General features: G+C 34.0%; 1 protein-coding gene across 4 annotated transcripts in view; it reads left to right on the forward strand.

The window, feature by feature from the left end:
- Positions 1-3,271: 3,271 nt before the first annotated feature.
- LOC101901279 (autophagy-related protein 16) overlaps positions 3,272-13,818 on the forward strand; it is a 342,937-nt gene continuing 332,390 nt past the window's right edge. For 2 of the 4 annotated variants that reach the window (XM_059121456.1, XM_059121460.1), the window contains exons 1-4: positions 3,272-3,779; positions 4,097-4,376; positions 4,460-4,622; positions 10,192-10,280. In XM_059121456.1, coding sequence (XP_058977439.1) covers positions 3,680-3,779; positions 4,097-4,376; positions 4,460-4,622; positions 10,192-10,280 — 632 coding nt within the window. In that variant the 5' untranslated portion in view covers positions 3,272-3,679. The remainder of the gene's footprint in view (positions 3,780-4,096; positions 4,377-4,459; positions 4,623-10,191; positions 10,281-13,818) is intronic. The other 2 variants (XM_059121462.1, XM_005190929.4) reach the window with 2 other exon arrangements.

The following is a 13,818-nucleotide window of genomic DNA, read 5'->3' on the forward strand; positions in this document are numbered from 1 at the left end:
AAATCTCCGGATACCAATCCGTTGGACTATTGTGTCTGAAGTATTTTGGAAAGCAAAGTTGGCACTTAAAAATACCAAAGTGTAGATCACCTTAAGCAAGTGCTTCGCCGGGAACGGGCCAATACCCATTACTGTAAGGTGGGAATTATTTGTTTTTCATTTAATGGTGCGTTGGATTATTTCTTATAATTTCTATGATATTTTTCTCTAATATTATATTTTTCAATTATGAATACACCTAAATTTATATTTGCACATATATCAATTTTTTTTGTTCTAAACGTACGGACGTTACGAAAAGCAAATCTAAATAATGTTTTCCTTGTTCATCAGAAAAAAATTGCAATTTCATATTAACTGTAGGTGTTGTCATAACTCAAGGTCATCTCATTCGATTGGAAATTGAAACAAAACAAATAAGCAAAAAATGTCGCTATACAATGCAATCATTCTGTGACTAAGAAAGCATTCGTATTCTATGCTTAAAAATTGAAGTAAACTATTATTAAAATAATCCAACATATCGCATGAAAACCTTCAAGCAAATTAGTGCATACATAACCATAGACATGAACCTCCGACGATTAGCGACATCTATGAATGAATAAGCGTATGCTGAGAATTTATGTCGATACAATGCTGACATATAGATGCCGCAAGTGTATAATTTACATCAAAAACTTAGACATTAATTACTGAAACGTAACAAGAACAAAGCGCTCTGAATAATAAAAATACGTAGGAAGGATTGAGTCGAGCAAATTACAAAATAGTAAAGCATCTAATTTTATTTTGAGATGACATGGCGCAGGGTTGTGGTTTATTTTTTGAGATAGATTATTATTTAGGGTTTATTTCAGTATATTGGGTAATATTTATTTTACAAATGACATTATATACCTCATATGGATTCAAACGTGTTCCACTTTAAACTTACAACTCTAGTAAGATCGGTAAGAGTTTAAAAAAAATATAGTGGTTCTATGGAGGCCTTGGAAAATGTGGGTACAACCATAGCTAAATGTTGCTCCACATCAAGAAACTAAGAAAATGCAACTCTGTAGCGGAGTCTTAAGATATCAAATAGACATTTAAATATGCAACAATTGATTTTGTTTATTTTACATTCTTTAAAAATTTCTTATTTTGGAGAAAAAAAATCTCAAAATATGAGTGGAATCATGGTACAATGAAGAGAAGGTAGGTCAACTTTGAAAAAATTGCAAGTATAGAGGTCTACCTGTTTGGCTTGTAATGTCAGAATTAGTATCAAAACAATAAAAAATCGAACAACTTGTTGCATTTATTTTGAATAAATAATTTCAAACCGCGAAAAATGAATGAAAGGTCAAAATTTGTTTTCAAAATCATGTTCTATATATCTGTTATGGTTTATTTCGCGACAAAAACTGTAGATTTTGTCGATGCATTCGTCGCAATAAGCATTTCTAAAACACCCGAATTTGAATATTTTCTGAACAATTTATTTATTATTGAAAAGAATACACACACATAAACAAATAAAGTTGACATATTAAGCCAGAAAAATAAAAAAAATTGAAATCATATGGTAGTTCTGCCCTACCTTGAATTCATTGTACCATGAGTGGAATGTTGAATTTATTTCAAAAAACTTAATTTAAGATAGTGGGACAATACAGTTTTATCCTTAAATTTACAATTTGTTGCCTAGTTACGTCAATAAATATGCATTTCTGTTGCACTTAAGTTTAAAATAATTTCAAATTATTTTATTTTTCATTCAAAACAAAACACACACGCATACAAACTGTGAATATGTTTTGACAGAATAGAGCACTAAAAGAAAAAAATATTTAGCATATAGCTTTGTTCTACCTTCTGTGATTATGCCATGGGTAATACCATGGTAGAATTAAGAAGGTAAAGTCATGTATACTTTTTTTAATTATTCATTTGACAACATCTCATTGTCAAATTTTATATTTAAAAATCCATTGTATATTCTTAAATCAGAGATGGGAGCCTGTTTTATATGCAGTGAAATTAGATAGGATTAATTACATAAAATACAGAGATGGGAATGCTTATTTGAAATGACTTTACCTCCTTGATTTTAAAATGGGTAAAACCATCAAAATACCAAATATCGTTAGGTACTGTTATACGGGTGCCATACCGTTATATGGCGGCTACAACAAAACGTAAGCCGATATATCTCATTTTCAATACAAACTGTTCTGTCTTGAGTCTTGACGTTGCGTGGTATAGATAAATATGTTACAGGAAATAAAATCCATTGCGAACTGGGAATACCGAATTTTGAACCATTCCGTTTGACAATGGCGCTTAAATTTTCAAAATACTAAATATAAGAAGGTAGCATGCATGGTAAAATTAAGAATGTAAAGTTATTCCAAATAAGCACACCCAACTCTGCATTTTCTATAATTTACCTTGTCAAATTGCACTGCATAGAAAACAGGTTCCAACTCCTGCTTTGCGTATGTATAATGGATTTACATGTATACATTTTGACAATGAGATGTTGTCAAATGAATATTTTAGAAAAAAGTGTGAACATATGATTTCATGACTTTACCGTCTTAATTCTACCATGGTAGCACGGTAAAATTAAAAAGGTACATTTATTTCAAATAAGCATTCCCATCTTCGCATTTCTGTAATTTACCTTGTCAAATTTCAAGCTTTAAAAATAATTGTAATAAGCTGGTAGCTATACCTTACCTTTTTATTGTGTGAAGCTTAATCGTATTGCTTTTATTTTTATAAAAACAACGTTTATATATATCTTGGTCGGAATACCTTTGTTCATTATTTTGTCACTAGGATTCCCCCAACGTTGTTCTTATTATGTGACATGCGATGATGTTAAGCTACCTACGTGTAGTCACATTAACCTACACTTTAAAATGACACAATATCCTTGCAAATTTTCTTAAAAATTCCTTTTGTCTATCATTTATTTTCTCCTGTTCCAGATTGTCCCAATTCAGACATATTTTCCAGGAAAGAAATAAGATTTTAGAAGGAAAGCCGAGGAAAACATCATATTCGAATTATTAAAAACACCTTTCTCCAATAAAATTTTCTTTTTCCAGGTAACTTGACGATTTGATATTGTACGTATGGTGCAATTCTTCATAGTACCATGATTGTACATCAATTTCCCCGTAGCAACACGTATTTATCGTAACATAGTGAGTACGTCCGCCACTAATTGCAGCACTCTCGATGGTGCAATTCACACAACAGCTGTTTATCGACCATCGGTGGTCATTGTAATCGCTGTCAAAACGAACGAAAACAAAACAAAACCCCAATTTGACAAATTACCAATTGGGCACACAAATTGGAGTCATAAATAACAACTTTTTTATCTCAAAATTTGGAGAAAGCGATTATCACATTTGGATGTGAAAGAACGCATAAATGTCCCGGGACAGTGTAATACGCGGAGAAGATTGGTGCAAGTGCGACGCGACGACGACGACAACGGTAGTGACGAAGAAACAAAGCAACGGCAAACTTAGAAACGCAGAGATATAATAGAAAAGAAAAATAAAACGGAAGATTGCAACCTCTACGGAAAGGGGATTTTTTTGGTGGTCAGTGTTAAGGATTGATCGTAGAGAGAAGCATTGAACTTTGGATAACTTTAATTAGAAACGACACAACAATGGCTCAAGAAGATCAAGAATATCGCCAGACCATAATCAATCGTTTGCGGGAACGTAATAGGCGCGATGTGTTACCCTTCAAAGAAATCATACAGCAAAGTAAGTGTTGTCCAATTACAACAGAAATGACGACGACAACAACAAAATGGCTAGGCACAGCATCAGAAGCTGCACAACAACGCATCCAATATAAGACATTTGTAAAGCGAGGAAGAGAAGAGGGTCAAGGTCGTCTATAGTTTGTGTTTATAAACCTTACTGTAGGTGTGTGTGTTTGTATGTGCATGCGTGCGTTATTTTTGTTTTGTTTATTTGTTGATGCTGGGGATGGATGGATGGATACCGCCGATGTTGATGTCGCCGTTTCTGTTGTTGACATGGAATATTGTTACTTAATGTTTCCTTTCGTCCCCCAGATAATCGCTTGCTGGACAGTGTTGCCCAACTCAAGGCGGACAATCTAAAAATATCCGTAGAAAATGAACAATTACGAACGGCCATCTCAACAGGTGGTGGTGGCGGAAAAGACAGTACAGCCGCCCAATTGGCCATTGCCGCCTTGGAAAAGAAACTGCTGGCCCAGCAGGAAGAATTAACTGCCCTCCACAAGCGTAAAGGCGAGAATTCCCAACTAATAGTCGACTTAAATCTAAAAATGGAAAAACAACAGCAAATCATTGCCAGCAAGGAACAAAGGTAAAATGTGCAATGTGACATGGCTTAATTGAATTTTGTAATTTCTTCTGTTTTCACTTTCTTCCATGATGCCGTCCATGCAGTCTTGCAGAACAGAAAAATACCAACGCTTCCTTAAAGGCTGAAGTGCAAATGTTAAAATCAAGTCTAGAGGAATTGAAAAACCTCAATACAACATTGCGTGATGAATATACCGCCTTACAGTTGGCTTTTAGTGCACTCGAAGATAAGCTGAGAAATGTTCAGGTGAGTGAGTAGTGCATTTATATTGACGTTCAAGTCGGTTAAAATAAATAATGACAAATACTTTGCAAGCGACATTGAGCATTGGCTTCAGTTATCAGGAAGAGTAATATTGATTTTGGTTTGAGCCAATGAAATCGGTGTTGAAAGGTTATCAGTATTTATGATTATTGTGACTCATCAATAAATGCATTCATTGTAATATTGCAATGAAATGAGTGAATGTTTTACCGCATAATTCTTGGTACCTGGCCTTAAAGCTACCAAAGAACAGTAAAGACCCGAATCCTACTCGACCATGAGCTTTTATTCCAGCAAATTCTGAAACGATAATGAGACTTAAAAACGTTTAAAGTCGCATTATTTTGAAAATATAATATGGGTGAAAATTCATAAATTCAGTGAAATTATGATTTCCTTAATAATTAACCCGGATCATGGATATGCTCTACACCGGTGAATATACAATGATGTTGATACTGAACCAAATACCCTAAAGTGCTTTCGTTCTGTTATTCTTTTCACTGACTAATAGGCAGCTTTACACGCCACTTCCTAGGGGATGTATCTCCTATATTTGCTGCTGTCTTTAAAGCATACTCAAAGTACATAAACTACCGGCCTTAATTATTTCAAGTTCCCTTTGAAATTTTGGTTACTTAAGTTTTGACACAAAACGTGGATTCTTAGAAATACGTCTTGACTGTTTTTAACTTATTTCTACCTCATACAGGGTGAGATAGAAAACTGCAACAAAGTCAAATGCCATAATTTTTACATTTTATTGGATGAAAGCAAAAGATGTCGGAAATGTTCGAATTGGTCACATTTGGCACGAATTATGGCTTTCAAACGGCCAGTGAAACCGTCATACGCTCTGCGGTATTTTGGCCCATTCCCGGCGAAGCGCTTGCTTACTCCACAATAGTCCAACGGATTGTTATCTGTAGATTTTTGTGGCCATTGTGCGCTGGAAATGAACCCCTCTTGGGTGGCGCGTGCTGACTGCGATGGTGCTGAGTCCTGTTGGAATGTCCAAGGTCTGCGGCCAAAATGTTTGCGTGCCCAAGGCCTTAATACACCCTCCAGAATATTTTCACGATAATATTCGGTATTTATTCTGATGCCACGGTCAATTAATACTAGCGGAGAGCGACGATGGGCTGATATTGCGGCCCACACCATCATCATGGCCGGCGCTTGAGTTCTGCTGGCCAACCGAAGGTGCACATTTTCAGCTGAGCTCTTTGGCAAGTAAACACGATCATTTTGTTTGTTTAAAAACTTATGGATAACGAATGTTTTTTTCTCATCGGAGAAAACCAAATTTGTCAGTTCACCACTTTCGGCCAAGCGAAGCCACTCTTTAGCTGTTTTGAGTCTATTTTCTTTCTGTTGCGGTGTAAGTTCTTGCTCTTTTTGGAATTTCAAAGGCTTTACCCCGAGCTCATTTTTCAATATTTGCCGATGGAATATTTCTATATGTTCAGCTCACATAACTTTTTTAGCTCGAATAATTTTTTTTCTGGAAAATTCTCACCAAAATTCTTTTGTACGCTTGTAAACAATGTAATGAGCTGTTACTGGAATAATATTAACAGCTGTCGGGCGTGTGGCTTAGAAATGACAGCAGTCTGAAGTTGGTTGCAGTTTTTTCATCTCATCCTGTGCTTTATTATTTTGCAAGATTTATGCCATACTCGACGTGTGTATTAAACCCGAAAATGTATATCTTTGGAGTCAAAGTTTCTGGCCATAAATGTCTTTTGTTATATACCAAGAGGTATGAATGTGGTCTCAGTAAATAGAACTTTAATTTAAACCATGGCTCAATCAGAAAGGTTGTCGGAGTTTTATTGTTTCAAATAGACTTTTGAACATGCAACAGTTGGTTTTGTTTATTTTACATTCTTTTCACATAATTACTATTTTGGGGAAAACCCACACATATGAATGCAATATTGAGGGGTTTCCACAAAATTGAATACAACATAGATGCATCACAATATTATTTTCTTCCAAAATTAAACACTGTTGACAGCAATAATCCAAAATGTTTGCAGAAATTAAACCATTTAAAATATGGCCCTTAAATGAAAAAAATACGATACAGGTTATTAAAGATGCCTCATATTAAACTTTGAATTTCGGCACTCATATTTTCATTACTTTATAAAATTATAAATTTGTATTTTGAAAATGTTTTTCAGTTTTTTAAATGTCAAATTGCTATGTAGTTAAAAGAACCTTTAAATTCTCTTTTAAAATATTTGTTTAAATAATTCGCGAAGAAGTTATTTTAAATTGTTGTCTGCTGAATATTTGCCGTGCAAACAATAGTTTTACAAATTTGTGGTAAGCACCGAATATAAGATTATTTTTTTTTTCTCTTTTATGTTGAAAAAAGCATGTGATGACAAGCGTCAATAGACTATTTGCTCACGTTTTCGATATACGACAAAGATAAAATTAACGCTCTATCGCTAAAATTGATAACAAAATAAATTTTTAGTATTTTTTTTTGGAATAGGCATTAAGGAATTTTTGCGGCTAGTCGATCAACAGATTTAAATATTTCTTTCGGAAGCATGATATGAAGTCGGTTTGTTAAAAATTCTAAAACCGATTAGTATTCATTTTTAAAAACGCAGCTTTTAATATTCTTTGATGAAGTTATTCAGAAGTTTAAATTGGCCAAACTTATATGTAGGATAAGGTGCTTCCTCGCTTTGCCTTTGTACTAAGAAAACAATGATCTGTAAAGATTAATGACAGAATGGAGAACCTTGTGGAAAATTTAAAAATAGTCTATGTTTTTGAATAGTGCCCCTGTGAAAGTCATAAGTCTTTAGTGCGTTCAAATTCTCCTTGCAAAGTACTTAAAAACAAATTTTGCTACTCGGAGACTTTGCAAACATTGTCGGAAAATCTTTCAGGGTTTCAGTTTTGTAGAATCTTCCAGCCGATTATGCGGCATAGTTACATTTTTATCGAATCCTTTCTAAGGTCGAAGTATTTTCTCTTTTGGATTTTCACAATTTGTGGATAATAATGATTTGTTCCATGCTTTCAAAAATTGTGTCTACAATCAATATCTGTTTAATTTTATATTGCATTATTAGCAAACATTGTTTCGTAAATATTTCACTAATGTCGCCTATCTACAAAACATTATGTTTTTTTTTAGCAGATAATTATTCGTTTTGAAAGCATGAAGTGTGTGAAATGAAACCATTTGGCGATATCAAACGCTTGAAGCACACGCTTGCCTTTCCCACCGACAACAATGTTATCCAAAGATAATGTGTCAAAAGCTGCCTAATTTTAGCGTTAGTATTTCTTATCAACTAGTTAATGTCTCCATTCTTCTAATTACAGTAGCTTATCACACAACAAGTTCAGTGCTCACATGTCAAGGGACGTTAAACACTTGGAGTGACAACATCCCAAAAAATTTTCATGGTTTATTGTTTTTTTTGTCGATGAATTATTTTTCCTTACATTTATATATTGTTTCAAATATTTTTAAATTTTTAATTTCTTATTTCTAAAATCATTGAATTCCTATCATCTTGCAATGGTTCTTTGTTATAATATTTCCACATAATTGAAATTCAAAATTCAATTAATACCCAATAAATATTCATTGTTTTCTCATCACTGATTAATTCCCATTTAATGGACGTTCCCCACATTTTTCTGTTGTTTTTTTTCTTCTCGAGATGAGTCAATAATTTGTTGCAATGGAAAATGTATCGCACAATTATGTTGTAAATATTTTCGTTCGCTGTCGGCTATCTATTCTATAAATATAACGTAGCGCCTCATTTTACATACTTGATTGAATTTATTTTTCTTAATTTTTTTACTGTTTTCTTTTGACACACATTTATTATGATGGCTCCTCCATCATTTGGCATGGCTGCTACTCATCTCGTCATCACAACAACAATGATTTGCAATTATTGTTTTCGGGGTTAATATTTCATAACTAAATGTTTTTAAATATAGTTGGGTAAATATTTGGTATAAACAGGTCATACTGAACTTTTAAGTAACTTTTGTTGTCATGTTTTGGATAAGTGCCAATCGTATACAAACTATTTTGAGAGTAGCCGTGAAATTTGGAATGAAAGAATTTAATGTGGTCACATTATGCCATACATATTTCTATGACAAATGATTAAAAGAATTTCTTATGGGCTCAGAAATCGGTAATTCATTCCTTAACGATTGTGGCAGTGTGCATTGAACGCAAAAGCGTTTGGAATTTTTTATTTCAGAATAAAAGGCACAGTTGCAGTTTTTGTTTTATCGTACCCTGTAAGGCATACATTTGTTGGAAAATGTTAAATTTTTAGAGTGGATGTACCAGAAAGAGTGGGCCGATATATACCACATTTACATGCGATCTTTGGTTTAAAAAATATTGAGATACACTTGGTTTGGAGAAAATCGCTAATTGGTTTCGTACGTTACGAGCATTATGATTATTCAAAATTTTGACTCTTATGGAGGAGGTACCAGAAAGAATAGACCTAAGATTTCATATTTTATCCAGTTAATAGGATCGTCGAATAATTATTTGGTATTTTAGAAGACTTGTATTTATTCACAATGTTAACCCCTAGTGGGGAAGGGGGTTGACTGCTTTAGATCTATTTCAGTCGCCAAAAATTATACGACATGTGTGAAATATAAAACTCCTAACTTATCAGTAAAACATTCCATAATACATTTCCATGCCATATTCGCATCCAGGTTTAATCCTTTATAAACTTTTAGCTCTAAGGAAAATGTGTATAAAATACCACCAATTGGTAAAGATTACCCATGTAGAATTTTCTGTTCAGAACGATAAATTAGTTCTCATTATTATTATTTTTTTTTTCGAAAATGGTCCATTGACAGTTCGTAATCTCTTGTCAGTTGTACACAATTAATAAGGATTTATATTGAAAATTGGGCAATATTTTAAAAATCTCTACTTGGACTTTCTTGGAGCAGTGAACCTGCACTGAAAATTCACGTGTGATGATATTTATGTGTTAAGGTCTATCCCTCCATCATCATTTACAAAATTGACTTTCCTTCCTGTTATGACCCTGAACACGGAAAAACGAAGAAACATGACCCCTTGACAAATTATTTACCCACTGTTCTAAAAAATACGTTAATACATTTTTTTAATTGAATTACAAATATTTGACAATGAAATGACAAATTGCCACAGATCCAACAGCCGCAGACTGCAATGAAAAAAAGCCATTACGAATAATCCATGACTACAAAGACATGGTGCAGTGGAAAGAAAATGGATGTATTTACTGTTTGTTTTTATGTTAGCTCGCGTGGTTGGGAAATTTGCCGGCTACAAGGAAAATCGAATTGGATAATATTTTCATTTTACATATCATTTTGCCAACGAAAGCAACACTTCTTCCGACCAAAAAACGAATTTTCTCTTAAAATGTTTAAAACTATTAAAAAATTTGTCTCATCTTCTTTTACTTCTTCCATATCATTGACGACAACAACAACAACCACAACATCGATGGATAACTTAAATCAGGATGAAAATCGGCGTTTACTGGATCGTTTGATGCACTACAAAGCAAAAGATGCCGACAAGCTGAATGAAGAAAACGAAAGCTTTATAAGGTAAGTAGAAAATATTGTCCATTTTTTTGCTTTTCAAATTCATTGTGTTAAATGTTTAATTGTTTTTTATTTTTGTAGTTTATTCTATTGGCTTTTATTTTTATGATTTTGTAAAAATTTGCAAATTTCTTTGGTTAATGGTTGCATTAAACATTTTGTTTTTTATGTAATTGGCTTCCCCAATCCTTTTATCATTTTAATTTCATTCATTACGCCGCTCATTTGGTAAAACATATTTTATTTTTGTGTAAATTGATTAATTTTCTTAGATTTTTCTGTTTGTATTTTGTGGTAGTTAAAAAGTTGTGCACATAAATTTTGTTTTATTTGTAGCAGCTGATTATAGAATTTATTCAGTATAAGGAAGAGAATTAGCTCAAGATTTAGATTTTAATTATTGGAATCTTTAGAGTTCATACGTCAAAATCGTCTCTTGGGAATTGTCTTATTTCCAGCTAATATATAGCAAGTGCTTCAGTGTTGATAGCGATATCCCGCAAATTCTTAGTTACTACTCGACATCAGAATTCTGGGGATACTTCCCAATTGGTTTTCCCATCCTTAGAAAAAGTCGGGTATTCAAAATTTTGAATTCGACTGGCCTCGTGTTGGATACTACACTGGTGTATTTAATTTTACCATAAATGCTGGTGGATATTGTTTCCGACATTTGTCAGAGAATATCCCTTAATTCGTGCTTAATTCTGTTTCCATGAAAACCCTTTATAAAGAAAATGACTGGCAATTGGAAAAAATGTATAACATTATTTTATACCCTACAACACTATGTGTGGGGGTATTATAAGTTTGATTAAGCAAGAAATTATGTGACACCTAGAAATATTGGCCCCCACATATGAACCCATATATGGATCTTCCTATCTCGCCGAGCAGAGTCGATCTAGCTATGTATGTCCGTCCGCCCGTCTGTCCATGTTAATTTGTAATCACGCTACCGGTCGCGATTTTGGCCGGTTCCTTACGGAATTAAAAATGGAGGTGGGGTTAGGGTCAGAATAGAGCCCTATTGTTTTTGGAGGTGATTACAAAATATTTAGGGGTTGAAATGGACCAAAAAACTGAAAAATTATCTTATTTTGCAGTTGCTCTAGAGGTTGCAATTGTAGACCAATTGAAGTGGAAGTTATCATGTGGCTAGAGCCTAGGGATGGGCAGAAGCCGTCATCAGGTAATATTTAGTGGGTGGAATCGGCCATAATATTTCTGTTAAATAAAAGCCAAATATTCCATTAAAACGCGAATATTTTTAATCCCGACGAAATCACAAATAGATGAAAAAGTCAATTTGATCGTTACGTATATGAGAGATATATATAGCGAAATATGTACAGGGTGAGATAAAAAAACTGCAACCAACTTCAGACTGCTGTTATTTCTAAGCCACTCGCCCGACAGCTGTTAAAATTATTCCAGTGACAGCTCATTATATTGTTTACAAGCGTACAAAGCATTTTGGTGAGAATTTTCCTGAGAAAAAGTTATTCGTGATGGAATTCAAGCGTGATAGTGTGATTTCTTTGTATTTGACCGGAAAACCACAAGTGGCTATCGTTAGAGCACTCCAGCATTTAAGTGTGATTAAATCTGTTTCGTCTAGAACCATTGCTCGTTACAGTGATACTAATAGCGTAGCCCGACGTCAAGGAAGTGGACGGAAGAAAACAGCAACATAATCATAATCGAAAAGTCGCAGTGGCCGAAAAATGGCTCGTGAGCTGAACATATCGCAATATTCAATTCGGCAAATATTGAAAAATTAGCTCGGTGTAAAGCCATTGATATTCCAAAAAGTGGAAGAACTAACACCGCAACAGAAAGAAAACAGACTTAAAAGAACTAAAGAGTTGCTTCCCTTGGCCGAAAGTGATGAACTACCGAATTTGGTTTTCTCCGTTGAGAAAACATTCGTTGTTCAGCAGTTTGTAAAAACAAAAAAATCAAAGTGATCATGTTTATTTGCCAATCTGAAAATGTGCACCTTCGGTTGGCCACTAGAACTCAAGCGCCGGCCATGGTTATGTTGTGGGCCACTATAACAGCCGATGGTCGCTTTCCGCTCGTATTAATCGACCGTGGCATCAGAATAAAGGCTGAGTATTATCGCGAAAATATTCTGGAGGTTGTATTAAAGCCTTGGGCACACAAACATTTTGGCCGCAGACCTTGGACATTCCAACTCAGCACCATCGCACTCAGTACGCGGCACCTAAGAATGGTTACAAAATGGGGTTCCTCGCTTCATTTTCAGTGCACAATGGCCAACAAATCTCCGGATACCAATCCGATGGACTATTGCGTCTGGAGTATTTTGAAAAGCAAGGTTGGCACTAAAAAATACCAAAGTGCCGATCACCTCAAGCAAGCGCTTCGCCGGGAATGAGCCAAAATACCGCAGAGCAACATTCGGGCAGCATGTGACGGTTTCATTGGCTGTTAGAAGCCATAATTTGTGCCAAAAGTGACCAATTCGAGGAATTCTAAACGTATTCTAAAATTTGATGCTATCTCCGACATTTTTTGTTTTCATTCAATAAAATTTAAATAAATGTAAAAATTATGGCGTTTGACTTTGTTGCATTTTTTATCTCGCCCTGTACATGTCGCAATTATCGTCCGGTCCTCACGAAATTTTGAATGGTGGTAGGGTTAGGGTCAGAATTATAGCTTATTGTTCTTAAGATGTATTTAGGCTTCTACGCCTTATATACTTCGCAATTTTATTTATGCTTTTGCTCTTCCTTATCGAATTTAATAATCAGCAGTATATATCAAATTTAATCAAACACAATGTTGTACAACTTTTATTTTGTAGCCTTGGTAAATAATTATTATTGTTGTAGATCCTAATTATGATTACATATTTTTTTTTAGTTTTTGAAAAAGAGTGTGGTTCTTGTTTGTTTCTATGTGTAAATTTTATTCAAAATTCTTTAAAACTTTGGTATGGTCTAAGTGGTGTCTTTGTCTTCTTCAAATTCAAGTGATTTGGTGCAAACTTGGTGTTGAGGAGGAGGTTTCATTTTGCAGTATAAAATTCTTACCACAAATGCATATTTAGGATTCTGTAATGGCTGCAAATGTCATTTTTTTAAATATCAGAGCAAAGACCCACTTTTTTGTACTAAGACAGTTACAACTAGGAGCATTATTGTGGGTATAATCATTGCGTGCCTCAGGTTGGATGTTTAAAAAGTAATTACATGTGTGTTGAACCAGTGTCATGCCACAAATTAAATTTGAACTCTTATAAATGTCAGGTTTTTTTAAATGTTAAAATAATATTCTTAGGGTTACCATGGAATTAAAATGAAAGTATATTGCAAATAAATCTTTAGTCTTTAAAATTACCTTTCTAACCTTAGAAGCTTCGTTTACTTGCATAAGTAATTTACAATAGCATCGTAATTTGTACTGATTTAAATTAGTTACTTTAAATTAGTTATGTCCTCGCATTGCAATGTTGGTTTAGGATTCCTGGACATGAACATTATGCGGGCAGGATTTTCCAAAGGAGGAC

The sequence above is a fragment of the Musca domestica genome, unplaced genomic scaffold (genome assembly GCF_030504385.1).
Source record: "Musca domestica strain aabys unplaced genomic scaffold, Musca_domestica.polishedcontigs.V.1.1 1, whole genome shotgun sequence".
Classification (NCBI taxonomy): Eukaryota; Metazoa; Arthropoda; class Insecta; order Diptera; family Muscidae; genus Musca; species Musca domestica.